Below are 23,327 nucleotides of genomic sequence, written 5' to 3' on the forward strand. Positions count from 1 at the left end.
TTAAGAAATCATAAATGTTTAAATTTTGAAAACAAGGAACCATTACAAAATTCAAAGGGGGACGTAAATAATGATGCCGGTGTTGAGTATTCCTTTAATCGTTGACACAGCCACGTGTGATCAATTTTCACAAAACGCACTACCGGTGACATGGACGAGATGGGCAGCTATACTGCAAAATATTGGTAGTCCTAATGAAAATGCACTTTATTGGGCTAAAGATCAGTGCTCAAACAGAAAAAAACTACACAATCTTGCAGGAGCTTTGAGCATTTCCACGCATATTTTATTCCCCTCTCTCTCTCTCCGTACACTATACAGCCAGCAAGGTTTCAAACCGTCTCATGTCGAACACAAAATTCCACGCAAGGATCAATAGCAATTTTTTTTGTGTATCCCGCATGAACTTCGTTGCGCCGGTCATTGTTGAAAATGAACACAAGCTAAATAGTCCACTTCATGCGCTGAGATGTAAAAGGCTCAGGCACCCCTTCAACTGCGTCCTAATCTCGCTTTACAGAACAACTCGGCGAAAGCGATGAGGCAGGCCAGACCAAGACCAGCAAGGAGAATGACGAACACGCCGCCGACTGTTCGCAGGCCCAGCTCGCTAGCTGCATCAGTCTTAGATTTGCCGGCTTCGGCAGTAGGACATCCTTTGAGCGGATCCCGTACTTTCCACCAGTGATCCTTGAATTTTTGCTGGGTGCCGCGCTCCTGCAGCCGTAGCAATGGTGACGACAGGTTGTTGCGGTACGGAGATCCTGCACAAATAAACCATTATATGACATGGTCTGTTAAAAATAAAGTTTTATGCCGTAACCCACGAAAACTGCAGTGACGTATTTCCGTCCAGGAAATGGCGTAGAAAAATGAGCACATCAAATGAGAGTGGTTTTCGTCGTCGCATCGTGGGGCGCAATGTTCACGGAATGAAATTTAGTCTTTTTTTACTTTTCGCTGCAGAACATCTCTAAATAGCACTTTCTATTGAAAACCAATAAAACGTTTATGAATAGTCTCATGGTTACGGCACACTCTGCAGTTTACGTCCAAGAGAAAAAAAAATTGTCTTTTGCCTTGTCTTCACAGCAAGTGGAGATGTGTGTATCCTAAAAGTGAAAGTCTTCATTCGCGGAGACACGTATACATCGTTTTGTGGTCGCATACTCTGATGGCGTTACCACCCCTCTTTTATATCGTACCCTTTCATGTCGCAGTGATCTGGGTGGGCAGGATGATGTCACTATCTGCAAGCAGCAAAATTAAGCAATGCATAGTGACCGGGACCTCTGCTATTAGTTCCTGGAGGGCATTGTTCTTATGCTTCCGTTTCATTCGATGACTTTACAATGATAGAAGCGCAATTTTGTCAACCTCGTGGCCCACCACGAGTTGGCGACGTTAGCCCAAGCCTCTACTTGCCTCATACGATCTATCCATACGAATGATAGCTGTACAATGCACACCTGACTTACCTGGCTAAAACTTGATTAAGTGAAGCTTTGGGTTAGTTGGTTTAGCAGTACGAAGTACTAACAGCATAAATTCAACATGGTTACACAAGGAAAAACACTGACAAGTGCTGTACAGTCTCTTCTTGTCAGGGTCTCTTCTTGTGTCCCCATGTTGAATTCGCATTGTTCATAATTCACACTGGCAACAACCCCGCCAATATAACGCTTTGCTTTGTACTTAACGTTCACCCTGAGAAAGATCGCTGCCAGGCTAGAAGATACAATCAACGCGCGTTGCATTTCACTCGAAAATGCCACGGGATGGCAGCCCCAAGATGTGAGTCCACTCAGCAACGCTCTTCTGGCTTTCGCACCTCTTTCTCTGCTTGCGCTTTCAGCGGTAACTGCTACAGTTACCACATAGCCCTCTTCATTCTTTGATCATGCTGTTAGGTTGTCGGCACAGAGATGTGCAACCAAGCGCACACGTGCGTTGATCTACGTTGAACTGCGATATAAATACCAAAAAACAACAGACATTGAGCAAGCTAGCTCATATCAACGTACAGTAAGCATTTAACTACTTCGGGAACAACAGGTTTTGCTTTCGTGTTATGCTACTTGCTGCGACGTCGGAATTACCCGTTCATTTTTGCTTTACAGACATGAACCCAGCATCGTTTTGACACAAACTGTGTGCCGGCAACATGTAACATGGGGTAAATGGCAAAATATTGCATTACTCACTATATGTTAAGTACGACCAGACCTGCTTATAGACAAAAATACAACACGACCTTAAAAAATCGCCCTCAAAGACAAACACAGCTTTAAATTTTTCCATTACGCGCTCAATGGCAAATAAGACATTCTAGATAAAACAAAGGACAATGTCAAAAAACTATAGGCAGAGCATATTTACCTGCATATATAACTTTGATGAATGTTAGTACAATAATTTAATTGACTAAACACTCAATAAATGCGTCACCTGTAAGAGTTTTGGCCTCTTTGTGCACTAAACTTTATTAAAATTGCGTGAAAGAGACGTGAATTTGAAATTCTTTAATTATTGTCAGAAGAGGAAGTATCATGAAACATAGATCTTAGTAATTACGTATCATTTTGAATTGAACTAGTGCAAATTTTGGTTTCTTGTGCGCATTACGTTTTGACTGCCAGTTGTTTTGGTTTTCTGTTTGTACTTACTATTGTACTCCCTCCCTGTTATGACCCTCCAGTGAGGGCTGACAGTATTAATAAATAAATAAATAAAATAAAAACGTCCTGCGAATATAAGGTTGCAGTTTCATAGATGAAAAACTATCCACAAAAAGACACGCTGACATCACCTCAATTACATGGTTATTACATGGAGCTTCTAATGACATGATTGTTTATGAGTAATGTGTCACACAATTATGAACGATGTAGCGAGCCAATGCAAGAAATATGATAGGTGTAACATTTATAGACAAAAAAGGGGCAGAGTGGAGCGAGGAAATAAATGTTTCATTATTACCATCAGAATCAATAACACGACGAAATGAGCATGAGAGGGGCATGCAGCGCGAGTCAGGCGCTCAAAGAGGACGCAGAAAGTTAGTTAGGCAAAGGACATTACCGGTAGTCTACAGGAATAACGAGGCCTTAGCAAACACGGCGTCGATTAATTGGTCAAAACGACAGCCAGAAAGAGGCACCTGTCCTACTGGGGTGAGTGGAGTCAGCCTCATGATAGCAAAATGACAATTATTATGATCAATATGAAAATGAGACACGTTGTACAAGTTAATGCTCACCATGCGGCATTGCGATGCCATAACCCTTGTAATCTAGAAGACCCCCCGATCTGCTTGAGCTGGCACCGTCTTCGTACCACGTACTCAATGCTCGTAGAATCCATGAGGAAGGCGTAGCCACCACGTTCCACACGCCCAATGCCCATGGCGATTGAAGATACTAGGTCCTCTTTCATGGCGTGCCACATCATCTCGTACGTCTCGTGCTTCCACTCCTGTGAACCAGTTATTCCGATAATTTAAATGAAAATTACTTATTTCGGTGATGCATGAGCAGGGTACGATTGCTTTATGACTTTTTTTAAATAAACTTGGACAGTCTCAAAGCGCACCACAAGCGAAGTTTCACCCTAAAGGGCGAGCTTGGTTCGTTGTCCTTGTTTTTATCAATGCCGATATGTTCACCCTTCTCAATATTGTGACAAGTAGAGATTACACAACGAAGTGACACTCCCGACAAGAAATAGTAATAAACGAAAACACTAGAAGAGTGCGTTTTCATGGCGCTAGCTCTTAGTGACATCAGGTTTTTCGAAGGGCACAACGGAATAAGGTCCCCAGCCAAGTCGAAGTTGTTCATCCAGCTCGAATGTTGTGATATAGCAATAAATAAACAAATATATAGTGAGGCAATGGTGGAAGCTAAGGGATTGTACAGAATACATATTGTACTGGAGCATAGCGGCGCCAGAACTGTGCCACCGTGAAAGAAGACGTTGACGTCCGCGTGGCTCGTGCTTGCCGGGTTCCCTGCCTTTACCAGCTAAACGTGCTGGGTAACATCCTGGAGCTGCGCAGCCGTAAGCTACCATCTGATTCCGCTATGACCAAGCGTGTCGATCCCCCACAAACCGCTTCCACGTCCGCCGCCTGTCATGTGCCCTGGTGTACTTCGTCTGCGTGACCCACCAGTCTACAACGGCACTGAAGATCACGATATCGAGGACTGGCTGCCAGAGTACGAGCGTGCTAGCGCGATTAACAAGCGGGATGACCCAGCGAGGCTGACTCACGTCATCTTCCTATCTGACAGATTTGGCCAACCTATGGTTCACCAACCACCAAGCCGAAGTCCCCACCTGGTCGGTTTTAAAAGAGACCGTGACCTCGTTTTTCGGTCTTCCAGCTATGCGCAAGCTTCGTGCTGAACTTGGCCTGCGGGGACAATTTCAAACGAAACGGTGAGAGCTTCACGAGCTACATTGAGGTTGTGATAGGCCTCTGTAGGACGAGTGGATGCGAGGATAACGGAGGCTGATAGAATAAAGCATATAGAAAAAAGCATTGATGACGACGCTTTTCATATGCTTGTGGCCAAAGAACCCCAAACCGTCACGGCAATGATTAGGTTCTGTCAAAGTTTTAATGAGCTGTGCAAGCAGCGAATTTCTACTCGTCGCACTTATACGCAAAACAGCAGATATTTCTGCTTTCGAGTGCAAAAGAAGTCGCCCCAACTACACCGTATTGATGCCCGAAATTCAACAGTACATCCGCGAAGAAGTTGCTCGCCAGCTCTTTCTTGTGGCCACCATCAACGAGACCCCCACAGCGCTGGACCACTCACTTCGCCGTGCTATTGAGACGCAAGTTGCCGAGGCTGTCCTTTCGCCCACGTTCCCAATATCAGGTACTGCACCACTGACTTATGCAGAAGCCGTCCGCCGACCTCCTGCCCAACCACCGCTCCCTTCGTACAGTCCAGCAACCAACTACTACAGGTCACCTGTTTCAGTTTATCCGGTGAATCAACTCTTCTCGCCACCTTGAGCACCTGTTAACTCTTGGCGCACTCCGGATAACCTTCCCGTCTGCTACAACAGCGGTATTCCAGGGCATGTTGCACGCTACTGTCGTCGCCGTAGATTCTATTTTAATGAGGCTCCACATTCCGGCAAGGTTCATCGGCAACCAGAATCACATGTTACACCTGATGCACCTGACCCCCGCTCACGTCGACCAGACTTCAGCCCACGTCGATCTCCTTCACCCCGTCTTCGGTCTCCTTCTCCCATGCTTCGCCGTTCCAACCATGCCCAGGTGGAAAAATAACAGTCGCAGTTCCCGAGGCAAGAACTGTGCCACCGACAGAAGCTCCAAGGCCTCAACTTTCGCCCCCTAAAGAGATTGCCGTGTTGATGGACGTTTTCACCACAACTGCTCTTGTCAACACAGGTGCCGCTATTTGTGTACTGAGTGAAGGATTATGCCGCAAACTGAACAAAGTGACGACTCCACTGGTTTATATTTCCTTACGCACAGCGAGTTCGCAGCACGTCCAGCCTTCTGCCACATGCACTGCTCGTGTTCTGATTCAGGGGGTGCTGTAAATCGTTGGAATTTGTCGTCCTTTTGCATGCCTCTGATAAAATCACCCTGGGTGGAACTTTCTTTCCGCTAATCATGCGGTTGTCGACTGCGCCCATGCACAACTCGTTTTGTTTCCGTTCAGCACGACATTCATAGATCTCTCTTGCTCATCTAAAAAAGTGACCGTCGCCTCTGCCGTCGTCATATCTGCTTTTTCAGTCGCCACAGTGTCTATTTTACGCAACACCGTCCCTGATTCAACTGCCCTTTTTATACGGTCGCAAGAATGGGCTCGTCGCCGGAACCTTGTCGTCCTGTTTGCCGTCATAACACTTGCCGATGATTCCAGTGCCGTGCACGTGTGCAATCTGTTCCCTTGTCCCACTACCTTAATACATGGCGAATGTATTTGGCATATTGACGCTTATGATGCCATCTTTCCTTTCAATGCCCCTTGCGATACGACGTCGATGTCCGTGGATGCTGTCACGGCTGCCACCGCACCCTCACTATCTGACAAAGACGTTCTGTCACGAAGCGTGGGACCCCGGGCTTACGCAAGACCAGCGCAATCAAACTTATTCAACTACTAGATCGTTTCCGCGTCTCCTTTGACCACGGACAACCTCCCTTGGGGACGCACGTCAATGGTCGCTCACCATATCGACACTGGTCATCATAATCCACTTTGTCAGCGCCCCTACCGCGTCTCGCAGGCTGAGCGAGACGTCATCACTAAACAAGTCAACGAGATGCTCCAACGTGGTGTCATTCAACACTCACACAGTCCTTGGGCTTTGGCCCATGGTCCTCGTGCGAAAAAAAGATGGCTCCGTTAGGTTTTGCGTAGACTATCGGCAAACTAAAACGAAATCACACGCAAGGATGTTTATCCCGTGCCACGCATTGATGACGCCCTGGATTGCCTTCAAGGTGCAGAGTTTTTCTCTTCACTGGATCTGCGCTCTGGATATTAGCAAGTGACAATGGCTCAAAGGGGACCGTCCAAAAACGGCGTTTGTGACCCCTGATGGCTTATATGAATTTAATGTAATGCCTTCGGTCTTTGCAATGCGCCGACGACTTTTGAAAGGATGATGGACAGTGTCCTCCAGGGGACTTAAATGACACATCTGTCTTTGCTATTTAGATGACATAGTTGTCTTCTCTGCAAATTTTCAAGCTCATATTTCCTGTCTGGAACAAGTTCCCCAGTACCTTACCGCAGCCGGGTTGCAACTGAACTTCAAAAAAGGTCATTTTGGCGCCCGCAAACTCGCAATTCGCGGCCACGTCGTCTCTAAAGAAGGAATATCGCCGGACCCTGCCAAACTGCGTGCCGTTTGCTGAGTACCCCAAGCCTACTACCCTAAAGGAGCTCTGTAGCTTCGTAGGCTTGTGCTCGTATTTTTCGGCGTTTCATCCGCAATTTTGCTTCTATAATCGCCCCCCTAACTCAGCTTTTTCCAGTTGCGCGGACCTCTCGGGCTGGAATTCCCATTGCGATGTCGCATTCACGACGCTGCGCCGGCTACTCAAGTCTCCACCAGTTCTCCGCCACTTCGATTCCAATGCATCTACTGAAGTTCACACGGATGCTAGCGGTGTCGGCCTCGGTGCCATTCTCGCTCAACGCAAGGATGGCTGCGAAGAGTGCGTTGTCGCCTATGCCAGCCGTACCCTAACGAAGGCAGAGTCCAACTATTCCGTCACGGAAATGGAGTGCTTGGCTATATTTGGGCTATAGGAAAATTTCGCACTTACCTTTACGGACGCCTGTTTGATGTTGTCACCGAAAATCATGCCTTATGCTGGCTAACGTCCATGAAAGACCCTACTGGCCGTCTCACTCGTTGGGCTTTACGCCTTCAGGAATACGACATCCGTGTTGTTTATCGCTCAGGACTCACACATTTAGACGCCGATTCCCTATCTCGTTCTCCGCTGTCTCCTGATTTTGCCTGCTTACCAACTGCAATCTGCGACTCGTCATCGCTGAGCATCTCCGACACGTCAGCCGAGCTGCGCAAGGATCCCTGTATCAATTCTCTGCTCGACTTCCTCTCTCACAGTTCGGTATAATCGACTTCACGGTCGCTCTCTCGTCAAGCAAGACACTTTGCTGTCCGTGAAGGCTTTTTGTATCACCGCAATTACAAGACGGATGGCGTAGGTTGCTCCTTGTCATTCCCCGTCATTTACACTCGGACATCTGCGCTGCCTTTCACGATGACCCCCAGTGTGGCCACGCTGGAGTATTTAAGACCTACTCTCGCCTTCGTCTAAGATACTACTGGCACGGCATGTATCGGCACGTTCGCCAGTACGTTCGGTCATGTGCTACGTGTCAACGCTGCAAGACACCTTCTCACAGCACTAATGGCCCTTTGCAACCCTTAACCTGTCCAGCGAGACCATTCGACCGCGTTGGAATTAATATTTATGGTCATCTACTCAACACTCCTAGAGGCAACTAGTGGATTATCGTCGCCGTTGATTATTTGACACGCTACGCTGAAACATCTGCACTGCCTGCTATCACTGCGAAACACGTTGCATCCTTTCTTCTTCACCATCTGATTTCGAGGCACGGTGCACCTCGTGAATTACTGAGTGACCGTGGACGCGTGTTTTTTCGAACGCCGTCAACGAGCTGCTCAAGAAATGCCACACTGTCAATCGGAAAACATCGGCATACCATCCTCAAACCAATGGCATAACAGAACGCTTCAATCGCACCCTTGGAGATATGCTTGCCATGGACGCGTCTGACGACCACACTAATTAGGACCAAGTCTCCCTTTTGTAACGTACGCGTACAACTCTGCACCACAAACAACCACCGGCTTCTCTCCTTTTTTCCTTCTGTACGGACGTCAAATATCATGCTCCATGAACACCATTCTCCAGTACAGACCTGACGCTTCAGAAGCGGCGCCCGTTTCTGAAGCAGCTGCTTATGCCGAAGAGTGTCGTCAACTCGCTAGCTCGTTTACCGCGCAAGACCAGCGGGGCCAGAAAACTCGCCACGATGCCTGTGCATCTAGTGCCCACTATAACCCAGGAATGTTGGTTTGGCTCTGGGTCCCGTCTACACCTCCCGGTCTTTCCCCAAATCTTTCGTCGAAATACGATGGCCCCCACCGTGTGCTGCGACAAACATCTCCCGTCAACTATGAAGTTGAGCCCATCGACCCACCTTCGAACCAACGCTGCCGTGGGCGTGAAATGGTTCTCGTATCACGCCTCAAACCGTGCTATGACCCCCTGTCGTGTCATTTCCTTAGATCGCCAGGTTGGCTCTTTTCTGCGCGAGGAGTAATTGTACCGGAGCAATAGTGGCACCAGATCTGTGCCACCGTGAAAGAAGACATTGACGTCCGTGTGGCTCGTGCTTGCCGGGTTCCTGCCTGTACCAGCTTGTTGCGGCTAACGCTTCTTCATTATAACAAGTGCTTTTACGTGAACTCGCTCGTTGCAATATGATATCCGAAATACGTTTGGATCAAGTAAGAGCCCGCCAGCTGCAAGGATACATACTAAAATTTGATTTATTCTATTATATGAAAGTGTAGACTTTTTCTTATGAACCACTGCAATCATAGCCTCACCTCAACGACACCTTTTGCTCTATGTGGCCCATGAGAATCGCATGTACAGTGCTACAAGACGCTGGCACAGTCAATATCGAAGGCAACGCAGAAAGAAGCGCAGCTCGTTGCCCGCTTATATGGGATCCATCAGGGGAGTCCCCACAAACCTGAGCGAGCTAGCCCACTCGAAGGCGGGAGGTCTCGCTTTCCGTGACCTCGGAGAACTCCTCTGCCGGCCCGCAGTTGTGGAGAACAGAGATCAACCGACCACTTATAATGAAATTACCTATCACTTTTATCTTGGCAGGAGAAACTTTCATCTTCCCATTAATAAGGTAAATCAACCGCAGGCTTTGACTCTCGGGCTACTGTACGTTGGTTGGTATGTCAGCTCGCCTTTATTGTCCAAAAATTTAATCCGACATTTATCCTAAGAGCTCTTGCAGGTACTGCAACGAATTCGCTAGCGTAGACCATATGCTCTGGCGTTGTGGGGCACGGGCCAATCGAATGAAGAAAAGTGGTTATCCGCTAGGAAGAGCCCCAATGTCGGGGACCACTGTGGGCTGTCCAGAGGGGCCCACGATGTGATGGTCGGGCTTGCCTGACTGTCCCCAACGTGGGAGAGCCCCACCTAAACTGCCGTACCCCTACTTCAAACGTTACCCTAACATTTGGCCCCAAAAGCCAAAACTATTATTTAGACCTTTCAGGTTTGCGTAAAGTTCACCATGCGAGGTGTTTTTATGCAGCGATGAATTTTAAAGCACCTGATACGTAATTAGGTCTCGTTGATAAAGTTCAGCCACACATGTTTTTAAGCCTTTGTTTTAAAAGTTGTGTCTAAGCAGAATTTGACTGTATAAAAATAATTAGCTCACACATATATCAGCACAAAAGCTTCTTTCTTTGGAACTTTCTTTAGGGCTACGTGACCGCAGGTGACTTTCATCTGTCTTTTCCTGAACGTACGTAGTACTCACGCCTTTGTCTTTTCCGAACATATCAATGGTTTTTACAGGACACACGTGGTACCATGCGATGCCATCACCGAATTAGACATCCGCTTTGATATGAAATGTGCCCCAGCTTCGAAAGGTTTGATTCCCGCTGCGGTGGCTTCATTTTCGATAGACTCAAAAAACGCTTGCAGCTCGTGTACTTAGAGTTGCGCGCACGTTAAAGAATCTCATGTGCTCATGTGGTCAAAATTTTCGGAGCCTTCTACTGCGGCGTCTCTGCTAATTGTATTGTAGTTTTTAGGACGTAACCCCATCAAAAAAGTGAATTCAGTTTTCGGAGAATTATGACTTCACTAACAGCACGACAATCGGATAATTATTGATATTGTGATAACAATGCTGTTTAATACGAAATATATTATTTTAACGAGACCACTTGCTTTATGTTTGGTGCACAGTGCCTTTAGAAGCAATACTGCACGCATTTATCAGAAGCCGATCATAATATTCGTCGCCGATAGATGGTGCCATACCTTGAACAAGGCGTGAGTCGATCCTGAGCGGACGCATCCGTAGCGCACGGCGGACTGCTTCGCCAAGTCTTCGGCACTCTCGATGGGTGACAGCAGCCTCTCTTTAGTCAGGAAAGCTGCCAGGTTAGCCGTGTAAGAGGAAACCAGCCCGAAAGAGAAGATCCACCAAGTTGCAGCAATAATTCGTGTTGAAGCTGCCCTGCACATTATGGCGTGGTATGTAAAATTATCTTGAACAAATAACGGTGCTCAAGCAGGCCACAGGGTGTAACTTTGTCGACACAATGCCATCCTATAGGAAGTGTGCTACCCTATATGTTTTGTATATGGTATGTAGATGCATGATGTCCGATTTCTGACAGAAATAGGTAATCATTCAAAACTGCACTGACAGATTATGTTATGCGCCCTAAATAACTTTTTGTTTTTAAACATGTAATCTCACTGACTTGTATTTTTATGTTCTACTTTTACTGCATTTTTGTTGTATTACTCACCCCCTCTGAAATGCCTTTATGTGCCCAGAGGGTAACCGAAAATAAATAATAAAGGAAGCTATGCAAAACGAGCCAAATTTAAGTAATGCGAACATTGCAAAACTATCTTTAAAGTTGCATTAAAAAACATGTAAAAATAGGCAACCAACAGTCGAGATATGCACAGAAAATTGTTACTCTCTAAACAATGGAAACACCAAATAAGTACTTTTTTGCAATTTTTGCTATAAAAAATTCACCAGGCCACAACACACTACTGCGAAACATCATAATTGTAAAAGTATGTCTCGCTGTTTTGTTTTTGAATATTTATGTTGGATTCATGCCACTGTTAAATACTTTGTTGCTGTCTATCATGGGGCAGCGTCATCTCGTCGATAGTACTTCGAACACGTGACATGGATTACTTCAATCGAGATGGCAAAAGTCCAAGGTGATTCACAAGAATTACCAGTTCTCACAAGCGGGACTGGAGGACGTTTTTCCGAGCGAGAACAATTCATTAAGGCTATTAGCCACATATCTCCTCAATCTGTCAGCCGAGTTTCGATACCTGTTCATCGCAACGTTATTTTTTTAAGGCTTAAGGTGTAACATAGAACTTCGTAGTTAATAATTCTGGAAAGCTATGCGCACTTTAAAAAAATTGTGTTATTTTAATTATTCAGCGCAGTCATAATCTCACACAACAGAATGAAGCAATCTCTTAAGCGCTAGTTCTTGTTTTTGAACAATCTCTTTTATCAGCATAAAGTCGAAAAGCCGACATTTGCTTAGTTGAATTTTTCTCTTTAATATGCGAAACACAAAAGGTAGAGCTAGAAAGAATTTTCAACTTACCTAGGAAATAAACCACATCCCTGCCTCATGATGGCGCTAACTATGAACCAACAAACTGTTAGGGAGAGTGAAGTCACTTTGCACCATTGGCAGAGTACTATTTCTCCGGCTGTCAGAATATAATGTCTCTTGTTGTAGGTCGGAGGAACCGACTGCTTCCTGACTCTTCATGATGTCGAGCCTGGCACGGCCACTGTCCGATTCACTGTACCAATCTCCATCACTGCGCGCTAAACTGTTTCCGCAGCAGCAGCATCCATAACGTCGCGATACGGCACTATTTCTGCGGCACACTGTGCTCTGAGCACGAGCGACGCAGCACAGAATTACACTCACTGCGACGCACGCCCCGGCGACACAAAGCCACACATCCCCCGATAGCGGAGACAGGAAGAATAGAAGGGAACGCTTGTAGTCGGTCTTCTTGTAGAGTATGCTGACTCCCAACGTCATGAAAGGCATAGTGAAGTCGACAAATTGCTCGCGCTCTGAGGTGATGGTCAGGGTCACCAATCGCCAGGTCTGCCTCCTGAAGCGAAGACGTAGGAATCGTCGAACAGTTGAGCCGATCGAAATAAAGAGCATTTTCTAGAGATGAGGTGGGTTATAAGTACGCTTGAATACTGAAAAACATATGGCACTACCATTGACTTCAAAAAAATTTTCTGTGGTTGGCACAATCAAATAAAACTGTAAAGTGAATGGTGCGGAGTATTTGCAAATGAAGAGTAGCCAATATTTGCCCTGAAACACTTGTGGTTGTAATGCCTCAATACCTTCACTAAGCTTAGCTAAACAGTCTAAATCAAGCCACCTGAGGCCTTACAAGCCTCTCTTTTATTCGACGAGATGGTGTCATTTCACTTATTACCCACTTGTCCTCGGTAACGTCATCCCTAATCATACGGTCAAGTAAAACAAAGCTTTGGAACACGGCGTTCTGTTAACAATGAATACAACATGACAGCACGCGTCTAAATTTATTCCTACGAAATGAAAGTGGTTAGGACTTTAGTGTCTATAACTTAAAATGATAACTTAAGTCCTATTAATATTATCAACTATTAAGCACTGCGGCTGCTTGACCCTTAGCCTGAGTTAGACAACTGGGTGCGTTCTTTTTTCGTTAGGCTGGCGTGTAAATGCGGTGAACAAAGAGCGAGGGCGAATACGTGTGATGCATGCCACATTAGCCATAGTGAGCTTTTACGCATACGACACAAGCAGGTGAAAGCTGTCTATGTATGTGAACCAAGTCTACAGTATGGTGATGTTTTTTTTTATAGAGAAGCACGATAGCCTAACGTGGCTGCTAGTCTGTTAAAAGTTATTGTTGGTATTAAGAGCAGCAGAAGCTAAACGATAGTTTTATGTTTAAAATACCATGTATTCTGAAGACTACAAAGATTTTAAAGCACAAAATAGTGCATAACGACTGTATGTTGTGAACCAGAAACGCAACCAAACTTTTTGAAATACTCGTGGGCTGCTTAAGAAGCACGCGAAAGTGTTATAATTGCAATCTGCACAAGCAAATACCACAGTTGTCCTAAAAGCTGTCTACCGTTACACCCATTTGCTGGCGTACGCAGTGAATTTCCTCAATCAAAACTTACCATGTCCACAAGGTTCGCGCATTAAGCCGTTCCACCTGCCCTGTGAGTCACGGGTTCTGTAGGCGCCATCTCTGACGAGCTTGAGCCGGTAAGCGGAAGCCCAGCGTTGCGGATATTTCACGGAGCAAATCCACGCAGTAACCCTCGAAGCGGTCGTTTCCCTCGAGCTTGTGCGCGGATTTCTTGAGCATGACGTACGGTGCATTCTGCAGTAATGATCGTGTAAGGCATACGCGAGAGCTTAACTCTGAAGTTTGGGCGATATCGCCTGCATTTTTTCTGCTTCAAGAGGCTTTTAGCTTGTGTCTATGCATTTTCACGTTACCATGCCACGGGAATACAGGAACGCATGTTTTTGCAAAGTTTTAGCTCCCCATGCGTAAACTTTTATGCACGTACGTAAACGTATACCTTCTCGTTTGTGCAAACCACTAAATAGTGATGAAAAACTGCATCGCCGCACCTTGTCGCAGCTGCACATTTTGTAATGTACCGCGGCCCAAGGACGCATCCTCACCATTAGGTCGAGCGGTACCATTGACGGGGGTGCAGTGGTTGACCCTGATCATCACTGCATTCTGCGAGGAATCGTCATCGCCTGTTGTTTAGTGCAGTTTTCGCAGGGTCATGCCAGTTTCACCGCCTAAAACTTGATGACACAGCCGCAACAACTGCGAGAGGGGTCCACTGTTGCCAGCCTTATTGACATAGCACCTGTGTATGTCGTCACTGTATCATCTGTATCAAGCTTGACAGCTGTGGGTATTCGGGGCGTGGCAAACTTGTTGTCTCGATCATATCTCTCCGGCGGACTCAGTGCGTTGCTATTGAAAACTTTTGCTCTTCATATGGCGAAATTAAATCGGGAGTACCGCAGGGTAGCGTATTGGGACCGACCTTATTTAATGTCTATGTAAATGACATTGCTGAAATTGTTGGTGATGCATCCATTGTGCTGTACACTGACGATACAAGTTTGTTTGTCTCTGGTTATGAACTTGATGATCTGTCGCAGAAATCTCGCAATATTCTTTCTAATCTGTCGGCGTGGTCTCGTAGTAATGCTCTAACAATTAACAGCTCAAAATTGAAAGCCATATTGTTCAGGGCGAGAGGCAGCCAATATTGTTTCAATCACCAATTATTCTTAGACGGTGCTCCTACTGAACTTTTGAGGAAATACAAAGTGTTAGGCGTTACGTTTTTCAGAACACATGAATTGGACTGATCACGTTGAACTAATATCAAAATCGCTGTCATCTGCCGCTGGTGCGCTGTCGCGCTGTCGGCATTTTTTTCCTGAGAAGGTGAAGTTGCAAATATATTACGCCTTGTTTGAATCACATCTTCACTATTGTGCGCTTGTTTGGGCCACCACCACGAAAGCTAATATTCGTACTCTTCTTCAGCTTCAAAAACGCGCGCTTCGACAAATAGCCAATGTACCCTATTTTCATCCTAGCGCTCAACTTTTTTCAAAATATAATATAATACGTGCAACAAATCTTTAGGAATACCGACTTTTATATTCATTTTGTTTCGGTTCCGAAAATATCAAATCCTTCCAAAAACATACGTCACGACTCGAATACAAAAAAAGTGACTCGCGCACTCGTAGCCAAGATAGGTGGTTAGTACCATTCAGACGCACAATTATCTTGTGCAGTCACTACGACATAGCTTACCTTCGTTGTTAAACAAAGTGCAAGGGAAAACATTTACTCCGAATACTTTGACTCGCAAACAAATTAGACAATACTTTTGTAAATCGGATTGAACATATAAAAGACATCGTTGATACATTTTCGCAATTACTGTTACATTATCTACTTCGCGCTCAGTGTTTCAATATACAAAGTATCATATTTTGTGCATCGTGGTCATTTTTATAACAGTGCTTTTCTTAGTGTTGTAAATACTATTGTTTCCTATGTATCACAATGTACTGTCACATCTCTTCTCACATATGTATTACATTTCTATGTTATTTTTAAGTACCATGTGTTCGTGGGAATTCACTAGTGTTATTCAACATGTTGCAAGTTTCTAGTTTCAATTGAAATGGTGTATTTGCATATATGCTAAACATCTGTATTTATGTTGGTCTTAGTGTTACTGCTGCCATGTGAGGGCCTTCAGGCCACATTCAAGTTGTACTTTGCAGCTTTTCGCCTGAAGGACCCCCAACAATTTCGTTGGAAAATAAAAGCATCTCCGTCGTCAGTCGCCAAGTGTACGCCACCAGGAGGCTTATCTAATGCTCTTGAAGCTACCTTTAGTCCACATTTCCCTTCAACGAAAACTAATGACTTATTGGCTCTTTTCACAAAACACCAGGCTTGTTTTGACGTTTGTTCGGATGGCTGGGGTCAAACTACGGCGCTTCTCATCGAATCGCCACAGACAGATCTCGTATCATTTGCCGACACCCCTACCGTGGGTCGCATTCAGAACGCAAGGTTATCGAGGAGCCCCTCCGCGGTGGTCTAGTGGCTAAGGTACTCGGCTGCTGACCCGCAGGTCACAGAATCGAATCCCGGCGGCGGCGGCTGCATTTTTGATGGAGGCGGAAATGTTGTAGGCCCGTGTGCTCAGATTTCAGTGCACGTTAAAGAACCCCAGGTGGTCGAAATTTCCGGAGCCCTGCACTACGGCGTCTCTTATTATCATATGGTGGTTTTCAGACGTTAAACCCCACGTATAAACCAAGGTTATTGAGGAGCAAGTCAATGACATGCTCGCACGCAAAGATATCAGGCCTTCAGCAAGCCTTGGTCTTCTGTTATCCTAGTTAAAAAAAAGGACGGACCAGTGCGAGTTTGCGTTCATTACAGGGCACTAAACAAAATGACCCCGGAAAGATGTATATCCCATTCCTCGGATTGACAATGCCCCAAACACCTTACAGGTTGCAGAATACTTATCAAGCCTGGACCTATGATCTGGCTATTGCTAGATCCTGATGAATGAGTCTGATAAAGTGAAGACGGCGTTTGCTGTACTCCTGCTGCCCTCTTCGAATTTAATAAGATGCCTTTTGGGCTCTGCATTGCCCCAGCCACATTTGAGTGAATGATCGACATTTTGCTTCGGGGCCTAAAATGGAAGACCTGTCTTTGTTACCTGAACCACATCATCATCTTTTCATCAATCTTCTCGCAACACTTAGAACATCTATACGAGGTTCTCACATGCCTAGCCAAACGTGGTCTCCAGCTAAATACTATGAAGTTTACGAGCCGCAGCATCAAAATGTTACGTCACGTTGTCAGAAAGCTTGACATCGAACCGGATCCGACAAGGAGGCCGCTGTGTTGCACTTTCCTAAGCCCACCACACAGATGACCACTCTTAGTCCTATCGATTTCACTGCACCGTATGACCTCCTTCAGTCCGCAGACCTCACTTCGCTCGAACGTGCAGACACACACTGCTGTACAATCATCGATCGGATCACCGGCTTTCCCCGTGCTCCCAACAGCCGCTTACGACGACAACTCGCGTGTTTCAAACTTCATGATGGGGCACTACTTCAGTTCATATACCATCCTCTCGGTAGCCGAAGGGTCCGTGTCATACCTGGCTCACTTCGACTCCAAGCTTTAGAAGCGTGTCATGACGACACGACGGCTGGCCACTTAGGTTTTCATGAAACCTACGGCCACATTAAAACTACCTGCATCTGGCCTGGCCTCTCCACTAATGTTGCCAAGTACGCCACCTACTGTTCGCCATGTCAGCATCGAAAACGTCCGAAATCTCCTCCCGTGGGTCCTCTACAACCTCTCCAGTGCCTATTCGCTCCCTTCGAGTTTCGTCGGTATAGACTTATACGGACCCCTTACGCTTACCCCCGCCGGTCACCGTTGGATTGTTCCTGCCGTACACCATCTTACTCGCTATGCTGAGACGACAGCTCTTTTTCTGGCGCTGCCTTCCGTACTGGCCGACGTTGTTCTGCGTGCTATTATCTTGCGCCACGGCGCCTCTCGTGTTCTTCTGAGTGACCGTGGCAGGACATTTCTTTCTAATGTGCTTTTTGAAGTCCTACAGGCCTCTGTCATCATCCATAAGGCCACTTCCGCATATTACCCGCAGACAAATGGTCTCACTGAGCGTTTTCATAGAACTTTGTCAAACGTGACCTCCATGTATATCTAATCCGACCACAATAATACCTTTCGTCACGTTCGCCTACAACACTGCCATTCAACGCACTACAAGTTACAGCCCGTTTTTTCTAGTACTTACTCGATGGCCGTCCACCATCTTTTGTTCTAGACAGCAGCTTCTTGGCCACGCCCTCTGTTTCATCTGCATTCCTTCCGGAAGAGTTCACTGCCCATGTCAACCACTGCCGCACAATCGCCCGCGCAAACACCTAGTATTCAGGCCCAGCAAAAAGTTCATTGTAATGGGACACGTCAAGTTGACACGTCAAGTTGTGTCCTTCTACCCAGGCGACGAAATGCTCCTCTGGACACCTGTTCGCACACCCGGCCTCTGTGAAAAAATCATTTACACATACTTGGGTCCTTACACCGCGCTTGAACGAAGATCGGCCATGAATTATCGCGTCAATCTGGTTACTTCGGCCTGTGATCGCCGTCGTCACGGGACCGAGATTTTTCATGCGTCTTGACTGAAGCCTTATATCCGACGCTCGTACCCTTACTAAATGGGCGTCTTGCTGACCGCTTTCGTGTTGGAGGAAAAGGTGTGAGTGCTGACCTTGTAGTTCATCACCTGCGTATACAAATCATCGTGATCATCATCGCCGTAGTCTCTCGCCGCGTGTTTGGTTGCTGGCTCACGCATCTGTGTTGAAAATACAACGATCGCTCCTGCTTATGCCTGATGTCGTCTCACATTATATTTGATTTAGTTAAAATTGAATCATAACTGAGACAGAATAATAGATGTTTTTACTGTTTAGCTTATGCTGTTCTATAAAAACACTGCATTACCGGACGATGGTATTGACCACCACGTGATGAAATGGGCACATTTGTTAGCACCTAGTGTTTTATTTATTTATTTATTTATTGTATACCTGCATCGCCCCATCGGGCATTACAGCAGGGGGGGTTAGATCCAAAAACATACGAAGTAAACACACTCCCAAAGCGAGCTGAAACACATCGTTGTCCAAAATGTTATGAAGGAATCATTAGTAAAAAAAAATTCTACGTCATTGTCCCACTACAAAGCATTTATTCAAGAAATGGGATGCATGACATTTCTGCAAGAATAATTTTGTGCCCCGCCTCAGTGGTCTAGTTGCTTAGGTACTCGGCTGCTGACCCGCAGGGCGTGGGCTCGAATCCCGGCTGCGGCGGCTGCATTTCCGATAGAGGCGGAAATGTTGTAAACCTGTGTGCTCAGATTTGGGTGCACGTTGAAGAACCCCAGGTGGTCTAGATTTCCGGAGCCCTCCACTACGGCGTCTCTCATAATCATATAGTGGTTTTGGGACGTTAAACCCCACATATCAATCAGTCAATCAAAATTAATTTTGTGCTCTCCTGTTTTTGCTTGACCACCTTAGATGGCGCCACCTATTCAGCATTTCGGGGGGGCTTTAGGTCTCTTACGTTCATGTTTCCGGCATTCCATGTCCTCCAGATTCAAGGTGGGTGAAGCAAGCTGATAACAATTCGCACTAGATTTTGCGGCTTGAATTTCCGCAAGGCGGAAACCGGGCTTGGACTCGCTCGTTAGATGCCGTGCCAACCTGTTGCGCCTCTCGATCTCAGATGACAGCGCAGCTACGGCCGACCGGCCTGTCCTCCGCCAACTCCTGACGCCGTGAAGCTCTCGCTGAGTGGTGCCCTGTCCTCGGACTCCTACGACCGTGTCCATGTTTCCTATCTTCTTTCTTCTGTATGTGGGTCTCTCTGTTTCTGACCCTATCTCTATCCATATCCATTTTATATACTCCTTACCGCCATCCTTCGTGAGTCACTCTTGCGGTGTCGCACTACGATGCAGACAGTTACGGGGCTTACTTTTATCTTATCTCTCCTAAGAATCCCTTACAAACCATGCTTAGCCACGAACGAAGGTGACTTATTGAGATAAGACCAGAAACGTAAAACCTTTCGGGAGAGTAGTATACGGTCTAAAAAAGTTTCACGTCTTGTAGAGGCTCGTGCATGCGCATTTTAGTTCTGGTGTCTGATAACGCGGTAACCTTAAGAAGTATACATACAAGCTAAAAGCCCTTTATAACTCTATTCAAACTACGTTTTTTTTTATAACCCGCAATCACCATTGCGGAAAAATAACATTGCACGTTTTTACCATGTACCTGTATCCCAGGCTATTCATAGGGGCATTGGAATGTCGTGTTACCTACTGGTGGTACGAAAAAATCTCGCGGACACTTGTGGAACCATAGTCATGGACACGTTTTTTTTTCCTCTTGATTACGAAAGGACACTCATTCTAAAACTACGCTGCTGGAACACGTTTCTACAAAAATAATTTGGTGCTTGCCTGATTTTTCTTTTCCCCGCTTTAGGTGGCACAACCTATCCGACTTTTTTATAGGCTTTATGTCACTGAAGTTTAGGGGCTTCCATTTTGTAGATCACTCAAGTTTATAATAATTGTTGTGGTTTAGCGTTATTATAATAATTAAAGGCGTAGAGGAGGGATGCGGCAATTTCGACCTCATGGAGTTCCTTAACGTGCACGTAAATCTAAGCATGTGGGAAATGGACATGGGCAGGGCATGTAGCGCGTAGACAGGATAACCGCTGGTCATTAAGGGTAAACTGACTGGATTCCCAGAGAAGGGAAGCGGGTTAGGGGGAGACAGAAGGTTAGGTGGGCAGATGAGATTAAAGAAGTTTGCGGGTATAAATTGGCAGCAGCAAGCACAGGACCGGGTTAACTGGCGGAACATGGGAGAGGCCTTTGTCCTGCAGTGGACGTAGTCAGGCTGATGATGATGATGATGATGAAATCTAAGCACATCCACTTCAAGCTTTTTCACCTCCATCGATAATACGACCCCCGCTGCCGGGATTCTATATTGCGGCCTACGGGTCAGCAGTCGATTGCCTTAGCCATTGAACAAGCGAGGAAGTAGCCGTGAACGAAGGCGAATTCAAAATCCATGCATGGTAGTGGACGTGAAAAATACCTGGTGATTAGTTTCACGTTCCGTGAAAGCCAGTATACGTTTCATAAACACATGCGCAAGCGCTGATTCAAGACGGTATTCGATATCACATTAACGTCAGACAACATATGTATACGCTAAGAGCCCCTATTACTGTGTAGCATACTTAATAATTTCGTATTGAAATGATCTAGCATGTAGCCTTTAATGATCGTATAGAGTTATGCACAAGAAGGAGCAACAACTACGCAAGTATTTATACTTGCGCACATTCGGCTGACACATACTAAACACGTTTAAACTAGCTACTAGGTTTTCGTTGATTGCGAAGTTTGCTCGGAGCTGCCGTAAATGCAAACCAAATTGGTAAATATGCGAAACTGCATGAATTTTTTTACATTACAACAAGTGACTGGCTCATTTGAACACTATTTTTATATTGGTCTGCTTTACGGGTCTGAAGTGATTGATTTAACGTGTTATATTGAAGCCCGTCTTTTTCCCACTGATTTTTCTTTCCGCTGTTTTTCCCTCTATGTTTCACCTTCAAAAAAATGGGGGGCAGCAAACCAGATGTTTGATTTTGATTATCTTACCATCTTTCCCCTTATTTATCTCTTTCTCTCTCTAGCAGCCTAATAACACTTTTCATGTAATTTATTTTGCCTGCTTCTGACAGTATCTAACATGCAGATACCCGTTTTGCCGAATTGGTTGAAATCTCTCATTTTGTACTTTTGTTTTGGGTGCACAGTCTTTCACACTTGCATCCTACGGCCAATTTTACCTTTCACATTCAAAAAGGCAGAACTCTCTTCTCTCTCTCTCTCTCTCTCGCTCTATATATATATATATATATATATATATATATATATATATATATATATATATAAGGGAAAGAAGTATATACCTAAGGGCTCGTTTTTCCGTGTTTTAACACAATATTAATGAGATATAACAGACAGTAATGCCAAGGAATGTACAGGGGAAGTTATTAAAACCAATGGAATGTAAATAAGAAGAAAGAAAAGTGGATGAAAAACTTACCAACTGTGAGCAGGAATCGAACCTACGACCTTCGAATTACGCGTTCGATGCTCTAACCACTGAGCTATCACAGCGGCCCTCCCCCCATCCACTTTTTTGGGTTTATCTGTGAATTTAGAAGTAGGAGTGACAGTCAGCGCCATCTATAAGCCAAACGACGAGTGTGAAAACACTCTTATGCGCATGTTTGGCGTCCACGTAGCACGTGAACTTATTATGAGCGGGCAGCTGATTAATTGTCCCTCTTATACAACATAAACACACCAAGTCTGCCAGTACGAGACCCTCGTTCAATGAAATAAGGGAAGAAGTATATACCTAAGGGCTCGTTTTTCCGTGTTTTAACACAATAATAATGAGATATAACAGACAGTAATGCCAAGGAATGTACAGGGGAAGTTATTAAAACCAATGGAATGTAAATAAAAAGAAAGAAAAGTGGATGAAAAAATTACCAACTGTGAGCAGGAATCGAACCTACGACCTTCGAATTACGCGTTCGATGCTCTAACCACTGAGCTATCACAGCGGGCCCCTCCCCCCATCCACTTTTTTGGGTTTATATGTGAATTTAGAAGTAGGAGTGACAGTCAGCGCCATCTATAAGCCAAAACGACGAGTGTGAAAACACTCTTATGCGCATGTTTGGCGTCACGTAGCACGTGAACTTATTATGAGCGGGCAGCTGATTAATTGTCCCTCTTATACCCCTGTACATTCCTTGGCATTACTGTCTGTTATATCTCATATATATATATATATATATATATATATGCGATCCCACGAAATGCAGCTTTACCACCATCTACTAAACCGATAACTAATCTAGGCGAAACAACTTTCACCAGGTTCTAATAGTGATCGACGGGCTCACCAATATCGTCGTTATTCTCAGAGTCTTGTTCTTCAATACGCTGAGTATTTCGTCCTCAAACATCTTTTCTGCTCGAGTAATGTTTAGCCCCGATGACATACTCCACGTTCCAACCTGAGAATAAACACGGAAACATGAAAAGTACGAAGATTAGGCAAGAAATGCCATCACAAAAATACACTTTTTTTGCAATCTTCCTAGGGCGGCACTTTAGGTTAAAGTTAGTTTGTACGCACGATTTGAAAACGAAAAAAAAAAGATACTTCAAGCACCCCTAACTTTCACCTTCTGAAGTAGGAGGGGATGGCGCATTCTGGCCTTCAGTTCGTCATGCTTCACCATGCCATAGGCAAGGGTTGTCTATGCACGTGGCATTGGCTTTTTCGTACTATTACAGCATGCCCTACTGCAAGAGCAGTTGCGATGTACCCATTACGTCATAGTTATTCGATTCGAAAATTGCCGAAGTACCCGCCCGCAAGGCGCCGTGCGCATCTGGGCAACAGCCCACTTTGCAATGAGCGGGCTGCTTTAAACAGCTGACTCACTGCGCAATTCGCACGTTTTGATGCCTGTTGCAATGGTAAGATTCTGCAACGTGATGCTTCTTTCATCTAGATGGCCCCTTGGTAGATAACATCATTATAACCTTTTTCTTAAGCAGCCT

The 23,327-nt window shown here is 45.4% G+C and overlaps 2 protein-coding genes and 2 non-coding genes across 4 annotated transcripts; all 4 read right to left on the minus strand.

Moving 5' to 3' along the window:
• Positions 1-254: 254 nt before the first annotated feature.
• LOC142817359 (glutamate receptor ionotropic, kainate 2-like) lies at positions 255-12,746 on the minus strand. The gene is made up of 4 exons (XM_075894388.1): positions 11,995-12,746; positions 10,658-10,856; positions 3,260-3,474; positions 255-764 (listed from the first exon to the last, which is right to left on the minus strand). Exons 1-4 carry the CDS (start codon positions 12,021-12,023, stop codon positions 626-628), a joined length of 582 nt encoding a protein of 193 aa, XP_075750503.1. The 5' UTR covers positions 12,024-12,746; the 3' UTR covers positions 255-625.
• Positions 12,747-13,628: 882 nt separating this feature from the next.
• On the minus strand, positions 13,629-22,769 carry LOC142817360 (glutamate receptor ionotropic, kainate 2-like). The gene is made up of 2 exons (XM_075894389.1): positions 22,661-22,769; positions 13,629-13,816 (listed from the first exon to the last, which is right to left on the minus strand). The coding sequence occupies exons 1-2, from the start codon at positions 22,757-22,759 to the stop codon at positions 13,658-13,660; spliced, it is 258 nt and encodes an 85-aa protein (XP_075750504.1). The 5' UTR covers positions 22,760-22,769; the 3' UTR covers positions 13,629-13,657.
• TRNAT-CGU (transfer RNA threonine (anticodon CGU)) lies at positions 21,788-21,860 on the minus strand. Its single transcript has one exon. It is a non-coding gene; the product is annotated as a tRNA-Thr (tRNA).
• Positions 22,243-22,315, minus strand: TRNAT-CGU (transfer RNA threonine (anticodon CGU)). Its single transcript has one exon. It is a non-coding gene; the product is annotated as a tRNA-Thr (tRNA).
• Positions 22,770-23,327: the final 558 nt, after the last annotated feature.

The sequence above is a fragment of the Rhipicephalus microplus genome, chromosome 5 (genome assembly GCF_043290135.1).
Source record: "Rhipicephalus microplus isolate Deutch F79 chromosome 5, USDA_Rmic, whole genome shotgun sequence".
In the NCBI taxonomy this organism is placed as follows: Eukaryota; Metazoa; Arthropoda; class Arachnida; order Ixodida; family Ixodidae; genus Rhipicephalus; species Rhipicephalus microplus.

Bases quoted from the DNA above. Each gene is read 5' to 3' on its own strand.
- LOC142817359 (XM_075894388.1), bottom strand. From the start codon at position 12,023: ATGAGGCAGGGATGTGGTTTATTTCCTAG. The intron at 10,857-11,994 runs GTAAGTTGAAAA...CATAATGTGCAG, and splicing joins GGATGTGGTTTATTTCCTAG to GGCAGCTTCAACACGAATTA. The intron at 3,475-10,657 runs GTATGGCACCAT...ACTGGTTCACAG, and splicing joins CGACTCACGCCTTGTTCAAG to GAGTGGAAGCACGAGACGTA.
- LOC142817360 (XM_075894389.1), bottom strand. From the start codon at position 22,759: ATGTCATCGGGGCTAAACATTACTCGAGCAGAAAAGATGTTTGAGGAC. The intron at 13,817-22,660 runs GTGAGCCCGTCG...TCATTACTGCAG, and splicing joins TGAGAATAACGACGATATTG to AATGCACCGTACGTCATGCT.